Source organism: Herpailurus yagouaroundi, unplaced genomic scaffold (genome assembly GCF_014898765.1).
Source record: "Herpailurus yagouaroundi ecotype Mexico unplaced genomic scaffold, PumYag 185, whole genome shotgun sequence".
NCBI classification, from domain to species: domain Eukaryota; kingdom Metazoa; phylum Chordata; class Mammalia; order Carnivora; family Felidae; genus Herpailurus; species Herpailurus yagouaroundi.
Genome location: NW_024412416.1, coordinates 18438782 through 18451094, shown reverse-complemented (window position 1 = coordinate 18451094; position 12313 = coordinate 18438782). Strand labels below are relative to the sequence as shown.

General features: G+C 52.0%; 1 protein-coding gene across 1 annotated transcript in view; it reads left to right on the top strand.

The window, feature by feature from the left end:
• Window positions 1–11195, top strand: part of ADAMTS17 (ADAM metallopeptidase with thrombospondin type 1 motif 17) — a 345055-nt gene extending 333860 nt beyond the window's left edge. Inside the window, exons 24-25 of the mRNA XM_040493411.1 lie at window positions 6976–7153; window positions 8282–11195. Coding sequence (XP_040349345.1) covers window positions 6976–7153; window positions 8282–8451 — 348 coding nt within the window. The 3' untranslated portion in view covers window positions 8452–11195. The remainder of the gene's footprint in view (window positions 1–6975; window positions 7154–8281) is intronic.
• Window positions 11196–12313: the final 1118 nt, after the last annotated feature.

The window sequence follows — 12313 nt, the reverse complement described above, 5'->3', positions numbered from 1 at the left end:
ATCATCATCATCTCATTATTTTTGCCATTGTCTTCTGCTGCAGCCACAGATCTCTGGTGGAATCCCATTTCTTCCATGGGCCTATCAAATATGTGTTATCTTAAAGCAGCTCTTTGAATGTGGTTCAGGTCCCATAAAACAGTGTGTGCCCTGACCCGGTGTATGCGCATGGCAACAGCGTGGCTAGGAGGCAGGAGAGGGGTTGCTGCGGCATTTGCTGGGCTCCTGGGCCATCCTCCTCCAGCAGGGTGGAGCGTCTTGTGCACAGTCACTGACGGGCTGGGAGAGGTAAGCTACCGGAGTGACAACAGCCTCTGCCCAAGGACACACAGAGTGGCCAGGCAGAGTCCCCTGTGCTCCGGGCTCACAGAGCACAGTCCAGAGCTCTTGCAGATCCTCGGGAGTCAACTTGGCCTTCTGGCTCCCGGGCTGGCGTGGCCCAGCCAGAATCTGTAGGTCGCCAGGTTGCAAATTCAGAGGCTTGGGGGAAACCCGAAGCTAAGGCTGAGGCTAGAAGGGAAAAACAGTTTGCGAGGGAGTATGAGTTGAAGGGTGTGTGTGTGTGTGTGTGTGTGTGTGTGTGTGTGTGTGTGTGTGTGTCTAAGAAAGCATTTCCAGTTTCAAAGCTGGAGCAAAGACAGTGGGGATTTTCATTACTGTTTAAAACCTGCTATTTCAGGTTTCAACAGCTTCCGATGTTTGCATTGCTCAATGCCAAGTCGGGGGAAAATCTGTCAAAAATGCTTTTGAAGAGCTTTTGACATTTCACCAGCCAAGTGCCTCTCAGACACAAAATGGAGTTTTACCTGGAGGGTATTCTCTTCCCCCACCCCCTGCCTCATTCTCTGCCATCCACACCCGCCCTGGGGGCGGGCTGGCCCCTCAGAGACCAAGCTCCGGGAGAACGGGAGAACGTGGGGGCGGTTACACCGCGCGGTGAGGGCTCCCCCTTGCCAGGCCTCCTGCTCACCCCAGAGCCTCGGGGAGGAAGCCAGCCCACCCGCCCCCCGACTCTGTCGGAACCCCGGGCTCACGCAAGCACCAAACATTCCTGCAGCGTTTTCCCCTTCCTGAGGTTTTTACAACCTCCTTTAGCTAATTCTCAAAACACCCCTTTGGGATTCCGTGTTATTTATAGTGGTGATTTTATAGCTGCGAGAAGTGAAGAGAAGGAAGTCCTCACCGAAGTGGAGCATGTCATCAGGGTCGGGCCTCTGTGGGGTGACAGAGACCTGGATCCTCCCCTCTGGGGAGCAGTGTGGCCCTGGAGGACGCTGGGTGGGGGGCCTGGAGCTGTCACTGGGGAACAGTCACATGGACGCCCTAAGCCTCACATTCGGCCTTTCTGAAAGGCAGTCCTGTGCCCCTTGTGGTGCCGTTCACGCATTTGGTGTGTGTTTATTGTGCGCCTACTATGTTCTGAGCACTGCCCTGGCCACAGCCGCTGGTAGTAGAACGATTAACAAGGACTAACGAGAATGACGCAAGTCCAGGGCCCAGTCCTCAGTGGGCATGCAGAAGGTGGACCTGGCTGCTATTACTGCTATTTTCACCATCATTGTCATCAAGGAAGCAGAGGCGGGAAGCCTTCCACCATGTCCTTGGGTCTGAGGGACCACAGGCCTTCCCACTCTTAGGGAATCCTCTTTTTCATAGCCGCACCAGAACTAACACCACAAGCCCATGAGTAAATTCAAGTCGAAGATTTCTCTTTGTTGCCATGAACCTTTTGCTCTCTGTGCACCAGAACTTTTGATTTTGTTATTGCATTTCCAGTGAAACTCCTGCTGCAAGTGTCTTTGACTCCCCATCCTCGCCAGGGGAGGGCCCTGAGATCGGTGGCGGGTCACCAAGCCTAGTCTCTGACGTGCGGCCGCGGCCACTTGCTGGGGAGGGGGCTGCCGCTGCTTCAGGTGGTCTGGCAGGGAGCTTTTCTGCTGGATTCATCCCTGCTCCATTTCTATCTTTGTTTCCCGGGTCTCAGGGAGCCACGTTAAATGTTAATGTAATGAGTGACCTGAAGAAAAAAATACCCAACAGTGAAAGAGTGCTTCTAACAAGACCAGATCTGTTTTTTTACAGATCTGTTTGCTTGGATTTTAAGAGCCTGAAAATGGCTTCACAGCAATGCTTGGGGCTAATCCAGTGCAATCTGGAGACACTGTGGTCTCCTCACTGTTTAATTAAAACTGAGACCTAGGGGAGGCAGACAGAGATGGAGTCCATTGTCTGCGCCTGTGTTATCCTGAATGCAGCAAGCTCAAGTTACATACAAGGGGATGCTGTTCAAAGCAACCCTTCAGACCTGTCTGCAATCACGTTTGTCTTCAGGGTCAAATCAGCTTCTAATTGTGCTCTCAGAGGTCATCTGGCTGAGCTGCCAGATCAGGGCCAGGAGCCGGGCAAGGGTGGCCCCACAACACCTGTCTGTGGCGGCCTGGTGCCAGGCAGGGCATGGCCGCCCCATGGAGAGCTAAGCAAGTTGGCCAAGTGACTCAGTGTGTTTTCCTGGGCTTGAGGGACTCCCTGGTCGGCTCTCTCTGTTCTTGTCCAAGCGCTAACTGCTAACAATAATAGCAGCACTTGTTGAGGGCTCGCTGTCTCCCAGACTCCCTGCTGGTCACCCGTCCAAGTGATTCTAATCACTGAAATCATTCTGCAAGGAGAGTTTTATTATCCTCAAGCCACAAATGAAGAAACTGGGGCTCAGATAGGTTAAGTAACTTGCCTGAGGTCACACAGCGAGTAAGCAGGGATGGAGTGTGCTGACAGGCCTGTGCTGCCCCTATGGCTCTGTCCCCAGTAAAACCCCAGTCGGGGAGAGTGTGGTTACCCATGGGTGTTCGGCAGGGGTGGGTAGGCTTAGCACCACCTGGACTGAAATGGAAGTTTCTTTACCTGCCACTTGGTTACATGCTTGTCTTCTCACCTGAGGCATTGAAGCAGCCTCTGTGGGGCTGGCTCACACACAATTCAGGTGGATAAGCAAATGCTCTAAGGTTCTCAAAAGTTCTTTTTAATGAGTACAGGACTTTCACAGCCCGCCGCTGTGGGAACAGCAGAGTTCCTAGGACTCCAGCTAAAATTTAGCCAAGCCTAATCTGAGAGGCAAATCCCTATGAGGGGCAGGGCCTGCAGGGTCCCTACATGCCCCCACAGCAACGGAGGGTCGGCCCCCAGCCTGTCACCTGGCCCTGCCCAGCTTCACAGAGGTGCTGGAGAGCCATGAGAACAGACACTTGAGTCTCTATGCGGGATCTTTGGAGAGAATTCCATGATCTCATGGAACAGTTCTTTTCTCCAGACTGGGAAATTAAAGGCCAGTGACCCATACTAGGAAAGATAATGAATAAGAGGTGGACCTGGGCAGTGACCTAGCTTTTCATTTCCTGGCTCCCAGAGAGGCTCCCACCAGTGCAAGCTGTAATTCGTACAGGAAGATGGAATTTGGTCCATGGAATGGGGCAGCTGGGGTCCTGTCCCTCCTCTGCCACTCACTCACTGTGTGACCTTGGACCAGACACCCCCACTGAGCTCAGTGACCAGCAGCCTCTAGATTGTTGTGGAATGTTCCACCTTATTATGGAACCTTACAAGCGAACCCACAGGATAAGCAAACACACCATCTGCATATGCAGGGGAACATCATGAATGCTCTCCCTGCCCCCACCCAACCTCCTGGCCCCAGAGCATGGGAAACATGACTCAGAACTTTCAGAGGAGGAAATCATCCATCAAGGTCACCCTGAATACCTGAGTTTTACAATGGTCATTGATCATTTTCAGGCAGAGACCTTTGTCAGTTTTGCGCTTGGTGTGAATAGACCCACAGGATTGAGTTCTTGCCCTGATTTTTACGTACATAATAATGACACCTGCAAAAGACATCGAAACACTTCCTGAGTTTCCTGGCCGGGAAGTAACTCACCCCTGGCCGACCGCCTAGCCAGCAGGGCTTTGGGTACCTCGCGGTCAGGGGGTGCCATAGGAGCAAGATAGGCATAGCTTTAGGCACCTTCTCCATTAGGCTGTGCTGTTTCCTGGGGCCCCAACCACCACCAGTCCCACCCTGGGTGGTCCCCCCCTCCAAGGAATATTAAGACACCTAATTCCTAATTCTTCCTTCCAGGTGTGTCTCCTATAGCAGGTGGCTCCAGGGCCCATGGTGCAGGTCAAGATCCGATGAGAAAAAGGATGTTGATGTCACTTGTAGATCAGCCTGCAGATACCTCTTTTCCTCACAAAGGCAGTTGAGTTCCAAATAGTCACAGGAATCTGGTCCCAAGTACATGGTAATCCCATTTTCCCAGGAAGTAGATTTTATTTTATTTTTTGGATTTTACAACCACCTTACATATAAAAAATCTTTACTGGTATAGGTGGGCTAGTCAAATGTCTCCATAAACTATATAATTTATTCAGGTAGTTACACATTCATATTTCAAGGTATATAATAGGGGCGCCTGGGTGGCTCAGTCAGTTGAGTGTCCGTCTGACTTCGGCTCAGGTCATGATTTCGTGGTTCATGAGTTCCAGCCCCACGTCAGGCTCTGTACTGACAGCTCAGAGCCTGGAGCCTGCTTTGGATTCTGTATCTCCCTCTCTGTCTGCCCCTCCGCTGCTCACATCCTGTCTTTCTCTGTCTCAAAAATAAATAAACATTAAAAAATTTTTTTTAACTTATTAGAAATGTTTGCTCATCTTGCAGAGCACTAGAAGAACAAGTTACAATCTAAGGTTTTACGGTATTTGTATATGAATATTAAACTACTTCAGTGTAAGAAGAGAGAGCTCATTCCACTACACAGGCCACTGGGCAGAAGTTCAGGATAAATCAGAGGTTCTCAGCTCTGGGTGCCCCTTCTACCTATATTGATTGATTGTCCTGGGACACCGAGGTTTTTAGAAGCTCACCAGGTAATCCCACAAACAGATCCCAACCTGCTGTCAGCTCCCCGGCCCCCCCCCCCAGAGGCCCCCCAGGTATAAGTCCTGTTGCTATGGCAGCCGTCCTAAGTTCAAGGTCTCCTGTTGGTGGGACCTCCTCATGTGACCTTGTTCCTCCACCTCAGCAGCCCTCAAACTTCCCTTGTGCTCCAGTGCCAACCCCCAAGGTCTAGGGTGGGGCCCAGAAGTCTGCATCCATTAATGCACAGTGAATTCTCAAGCCCACAAGCAGCCCATGCCTCGTGTATCCAGAAGATGGGATGTGAAGCAAGACACAAAGCGGGGGTCCTGGGGCCCGCCTTGCCTGTTGGGGAGCGTGCCTGTTGTGGTTTGAACATGCCAGAGCCCACAGGGGGTGTCACTTGTGGTTTTCCCACCTTCTTTGTGATTTGCAAAGACCCCTTCAGAGCACCATTCCCTCTGAGCCTCTTTATCCTTCTAAAGTGAAAACGAAAACAAAAACCCCACGTGATTCTGCAGAGGAATTCACCTGGCACACAAAAGCTCTTTGCGGAGCAGACAGTGCCCACGTGGTCACAAGTGGTACCAGCCGTCTCCCATCAAGCCTGTGCCTGGTGACTCCTCGCAGACCCCTGGAGGGAAGGTCCTCCCTCCAGCACAGGCCAAGGGCCAGCCCAAAGGGGAGGAGACAGAGAGGCACACTCTCCGGACGGCACCTGGCGTCGTCACCGCATGTGGCATTCAGAGGGCGGGCCCTGCTCTCCTTCCTCCACCCCGAGGTGCCGGTATTAACTCCAGCTGGGCCATTGCACCTGAGGCCTTTGCTTTATTAAAGTTTTGCAGAGTGCTCTCAGAACCCCATAAATCACGGGTTGCGTGGGCGCTAGGGGACACCAGATGGGGAGAAAGTGCATAGGAACCTGGCTCTCCGGCTGGAAGCGACCAGCTTATTGGAGAGACAGTTCCAAGGGCTCCTGGGAGAGCGTGCAAGTGCCCAGGAGTTCGGACAGCAGGATCAGGGTGGCGGAGCTGAGTCGCTGACAGTCTCCCTGTGGAGCACTTTAAAGGGATGCAAAGAGAGACAGGACTTGGGAAAGTCCTACTGAGTCCGCTCACTGGGAACCTGGGATGTCTGCTGAGCTATGCCAGGTAGGTTTTAGCAAACCCAGGTCTACCAGCAGCCCGGGATTTGGTGTCTGAGTTAAAGCTGTCAGCCACAAACAGTATGAGATTCCATGACTCTGTGATGCGAAAAAAAAGGTTGCACTTCATTTTCTCCACCTTGATTCTGAGCCCCGACCCTCCAGGCTTGCAGGAAATTTGACCCTGCTCATGCCTGAGCTCCCCTCCACAACCAAGACCAGGCAAAGACCCCAGAGCCTCCCACAGCACAAAGCACTGGGGAAGACCCACTTGGTCATCAGGCCCAGTGCCTCCTGGGTGCCATCAGGCCACCCTGTCCACTGTCTCAAGGATTTCAAAAGCCCAGCTCTCTGCTGGGAATGGGGGTAGAGAGGGTGGGAAGTGAAATGCAGGCCTCATACATTAATGTTTTAGCAACTGTCTCCCATCTTAGCTCGGGCTGCTGGGGTGAAACTCCATAGACTAGGGGTCTTAAACCACAGACATTTAGTTCTTATGTTTCTGGAGGCTGAGAAGTCTAAGATCAAGGTGCTAGCAGATTTGTTTCTTGGTGAGGGCCCGTGTCCTGGCCGTGTCCTCACATGGTGGAAAGACTCTGGTCTCTTTTCCTCTTTATAAAGACACAGTTCTCATCGTGGAGGCTCTGCCCTCATACCCTCATCTAAACCTAACTACCTCCCAAAAGCCCCACCTTCAAATACGATCCCATTGGGAGTTAGGGATTTGGGGAGACAAAAGACATTCAGTCCGTAACATCTTGAAGCAGGTTTCTGTCAGACACCTGGGATGCAGTGAAGCCCCTTGTCCCGCATTATTTCAAGCCCCTGGGAATGACACCGAGGGGCAGCTGCATTGCAAAGCCATTGTCAAGGACTCCTGGGCGTAGGTTAGGCCCCCAGCTCAGGCTGTCCCTGTGTCTGGCAGTGCTCCTCAACCTGTGGGAAGGGCCTCCAGTCCCGCGTAGTACAGTGCATGCACAAGGTCACCGGCCGCCATGGCAACGAGTGCCCCGCCCTCTCGAAGCCAGCAGCCTACAGACAGTGCCACCAGGAGGTCTGCAATGACAAGATCAACGTGAACACCATCACCTCCCCTCGCCTTGGTGAGTGGCCCCCGGTTTTTGGGGTGGGGAGGTGGGAGTTCTGTAAGCCAGAAAGCCCCCTTTGGGCCCTAGCTGAGCCCTGAAGAGGTCTTTTGTCAGCTCTGTAGAAGGTTAGAGGTTTCAGAGGTGGAATTTCGTTCCTTGTCATGAAAAAGACGTCTGCTAGCGGCAACCTCAAACACAACAACGGCTCAAGCGTCCCGCTTAGTCCCTCTGCCAACAATGAGGAACACGGGAGGGTGGTCTTCAGTTAATGTTTTTGGGCTCCTGTGCACGAGGAGAGCAAAGGGAGGTGCGTTCTTCCAGAAGTGAAGGAGCTGGGCGACATTCATGAAGCCTTGGGGACGTTCGCATGGGATGCTCCCCAAGCTAACGCTTGAGAAGAAAACAGAGGTGTTGATAGGGTGGAGTATTTAATTCAGTGGCACAGGAGGGAGAAGAGGAGCATTTAACACTAATCTGGTGATTCCTTTTGACGGTGTCCGCTTTTCCAAATAGAAGTCCCTGAGGAATATTTTCCTACCCAGAGCCCCTTTCCCTAACGCTGGAACACAGCCAGAACAAAGAGGGTTTCTAAGTTGCTTCACTGGAGGGTCTTTGAACTTCCAGAGGGGCACCCCGGGCTTTTGCATGCACACACCCCCTTGGTATGCTCCAGAGACCTCCCTCAGGCAGGACATTCTCTCTGCAGGATGACCCTGAAGGAGATTTGGGCCACTTGCTTAGGCTACGAGCTTAGGCTTTGGTGGCCCTTTGATGTCCACCGCCCCGTGCCGTTCTGTTTTATGAATGCCAGCAACGATGGTGTCCTTCTCCAAAAAAATAACAGCAAATGCCACTTAGGTGAGAAGCAGGGTGCACAGTGCCCTGGCCCTGAGGAAGCCGCAGGCAGACCCATGCTCTGCCAAGGGGTCGGGTTAGACACAGGAGCGTGTCCCCTGTCGAAAACAGCGGCGTCCCGTGGCCCCGGCAGAGGGTGTATTCCCTCCGTTCGTGCAAGGCTCCAGTGTGCTTGTCGGTGAGGGCAGCTCCGGAGTGTGTCAGACCACAGGCCACCCCTGTGCAGGCATCCTGATGTCCCTGGGCCATCCGTAACCCCTGGGCTTTCTGTTTCCACCGTCCCTGTAGCCGCTCTGACCTACAAATGTACGCGGGACCAGTGGACAGTGTACTGCCGGGTCATCCGAGAAAAGAACCTCTGTCAGGACATGCGGTGGTACCAGCGCTGCTGCCAGACGTGCAGGGACTTCTATGCGAACAAGATGCGCCAGCCGCTGCCACCGCCACCAAGCTCATGACACGTGGCCCAAGGGTCCCTCGACGCGCCAGCGCGAGGCCTGAATCCTGATGACATGGCTAGTTGAAAGCCTCCCCACCCAAGAGCGCACCAGTCCTGCGGCCAGGACCCCCCCTCCCCCAGAGCACAGCGCCGCTCCCCCCACCAGGCTGTCCCGAGAATCCAATCGCATAGAACTTGAGCGTGGACTTGACGTTTGCTGTTAGTGCTTTTGTACTTAATATATTGTTAATGGCCACTGGATGGCTTTCTCCGGTAAGGAAAAAAATAGGCATGAGTCACAAAATTATTGTAATTTTTAAGGTTCTGTGTACCTCAAAGGGAACACCTCTGACAGACAATTGTCAAAAGAAAGAGACGTCACTGAGCGCTTCTGTCCAGCTTTCTTTTGACGTTTGAATTCCCGGTGCTTGATGTGCCGGGGGCAGGGGGACTATCCCCCCAGTGAGACATTCCACGTTCAAACAGGCTTTATTCTGAAAGCCGGCGACACCCCGGAAGGAAGGACAGATGTCAGTGAGCCTCTGCCAATGGCTCCCCCCGAGAGGGCCAGGGTCAGCACTTAGCCTCTCAGCTCATCTCTGAAAACGTGTTCTCTATCCTAGGCCTTCTCTTGGAAGTCTTGTCCCCGACAGTCTGAATCTGTATCAGCCAAAGACACCAGGGCCGCATAGTTTTGCGTAAAAACCTGTGTTGGGGAGAATATTCTGGAAGTGTTTGGGTTTGGGCAGGCATCTAATTTGTATACTCTACTGTCTACCACATAGGGAAACAGAAAAGTCTTTCTTCGAGGTGCTATGAAATGGGACATCTGTTCGTTTGGGTGATGGGACTGTTCCCTGGCATAAAGGTGAGCTCAGGACAGCTTTGTCAGGGGTGTGTGGCCCCTCCACATTCTGGGGGCCTCCACTCTTGTCAGTACTTCATAAAGCTTTGCACCTTAGACGTGGCTTCCCATTGACCTTGGCCATCTATCTGAAGTTGATTCTTTTTAGAAGCTCTGCCTCCTTCGCCCTGGCATGGGACTGGTTTCCTCCAGAAGCCCCTCGGCCTGGGGGGGCCCGGATCACTGCACAAGCACCGAGCCTTCCCACAGCCCAGACCTTGGGGGACCCATTATTGTCATGCTGTCGGTATTGACTCATCCTCTTAGTAAGATAAGGATGACCCTCAGAAAAGCACGAAGAAGGTCTTTCCCTCCCGCAACCTATCAAAACAGAGCTGTGCCCTGTCTAGAAGTCTGAGGAAATGACAAGAACACAGAAGATGGTAGGACCCTGCCCGCTTTGGGAGCTGGGAGAGAAAGACCCTAGATGCCAGGAGACCTGTTGTGCTCACCAGCTTGGTGGGTGTTTGATGGGTGCTTATGTTCAAGGACCTTACCATGACAAACCCACCTTCTCCCTTATTGCAGATGGGGGAATCTCACTTATGCCAATGTCCCAGGGATCATCTCCAAGTTCTTCCTGATTTATTGGTGCTGTGTTTATGTATCTGCTTTGGTTTTTGATGATGTCACAACTTGAGGGTCCATTAGCTTAAATCAGAAAGAAAACAAAAAGAAAATCTCCTGCCTTCTCAACCCCGTCTTACAGGCTGTTTCAATTTATGATTTCTAATATTCCAGAGATAGAGACGTGGTAGGGATGACAAGAGATTTGTGCGGTTCCTCTTGAATCAACGAGAAGTATTTGAGAAGCTTGCGTGGGTGCTCTGATTGAGAGAGTCCCAGGATAGCGCGATCCACCCTGCAGTGTAAACCCCGTCAGTGTTGCAGCACAGCCTATGCAAAACGCTGTCCTCCCCAGCTCGGGCTTGGCCACTGACAGACTCCCCCAAACCCCATTTCTGCAAAACTCTCAAATTCTTGGGGAGCTAGGGTTCCAAAATGGGCTGTGCTTCACCATGTAGTGTCAGAAAGATAGCAGCCTCGGGGGCTGAGGAGCTGAGCCAGGGCGGCCAGCTAAGGAACGCACGGGGCCCGCCCAAGCTGGGCATGTACGTGCCCCTAGGCTAGCACTTTCTCCGATGCCTCTGAATATTCCCCCCGACTGGCTACCTTGACTATATCAACTGGATGCATCTGGCAAGGGCCCCACCCTCTCAAAATGCAAACAATTGATTTGGTTATTATCGAACACCCACTGGTTTCCCCAGAGCCCATGTCTCTCTGACCTCCTTTAGTTCATGCTGGCACTTGTAGCTCTGAAATTCACCAGCCCGCCTTCTGTTCATGGCACAAGCAATGATTGATCTCGGCGAAGCCATGATGGCACTCTTGTTCCACTTTGTACAGAAGACATTGAAACCCTGTGATCACAACAGTGACGTTTCTTTATTTACAATACCCTGTACTGTCACTCAAGTACTGTACCTTTTTGATTGCACAAACGCGTTACTAACGACAGAGTCTTACGACCTTATGGTGCTACTTTTGTGGGTGCAAATGAAGCCCTCTCACTTGACCATGGCTTGACATTATCAGAACACAGGGAAAGATCCTCAGCAGCAATAATCTCATTGCTTTGTTCTCTTTTCTCCATTTCAGAGTCAAATGTATATATTTTCCATTAGTTAACTTACATTACGTACTGTACCCATGGTATTTTTGTTTTACTTTTTGGTGCTGGTTTTGAAAGAAAAAAAAAGAACAGAAGACAAACATTGGACACCACTGTAAATGAAAAATTAATCATTTCATTGGAAGTGAGTTGAACATGTTAATAAAATGTTTTTCCATAACAATTTTAAGCTGTCTGTGGAGTACGAGACAAAAACCAGTCCTCCGGGGCTGACAGAGGGAGGCCTGTCCTTCTGCGAGTGGTCACATAGCTTGCCTGGAACAGCGTCCCGACCACAGCTGTGGACAGGGTCAGAGGTCGCTGGTAAATGCAGTTCTGGCGGGTGGCTGTGTCTCCCTGCGTGAGCACTAACAAATCATTCCGTCCCAGGCCTCACCCCTGTGTGGTTGCAAAACCGCGGGTGGGGACATGAGGGTCTGGCAGCTGTGCTGTCAGTCTGTGTCTGATGCAGAACAGCAGCCACCTCGCTCATGGAGACGCCCGTGCACCATGGGGGTGCAGTGACCCCTGCTGCAGGGGACCCCTCAGAGCCCCAGCCCTGGTCGTGTCAGAATAGGCACCTGCTCCCTGCAACCCTGCTTGTCTGTCTTTAGCACCCCTGTCCCCAACCCTGCTGATGGTCCATACAGCTCCCCTCTTCGTGCAGGTGTGAGCAGGGGTTCTGGCCCCACCATCGTCCCAGACTGAGGACACAGCAAGGGTACTACACCACCATAACGGAGATTGCTGCAGTTATTGGGACCCTGTCTTGGCCTGACCGGGAGCAGGGATGTCACCTCTCCTTCTCATGGGAGTAGTTACGTGACCTCATGTAACTACTCAAAACTTACACAGGGTCTCATCTCCTCCTGGCATCAAGGAGAAAGAGCTCCCCAGCCAAGAACTTGGAACTCCATTTGACAGACAGCACTCCCTTTTAACATTGGAGCAGCCCCCAGAAATCTCGTGAAATAAAGACTGTTTGTTTAACAGATGACAAACTGTCCACGGCCCCCCAGTTGCCAGAAAAGCTGTTGCTTGTCTTAATTCTCATTAATGATCAGCCATCTGCCTCAGGCACCTGTTAGTATCTTCTCCTCCTTTCTCTGAGTTCTGATCTCTCTAGAACTTCTAACAGCCCTGATGGTTTGTGATTTCTCCATAAGCCGCTTAGACTCTGGGGTGGTCCTCAGCCATTTCAATTTCTTGGGTGAAATTGACAAGCGCTCAATCAGCAAGTGTTGAGTGGGTTTCTAGTAGGAACCAAGCACTCCCTGGAACTGATGAGAACACGAAAGAACA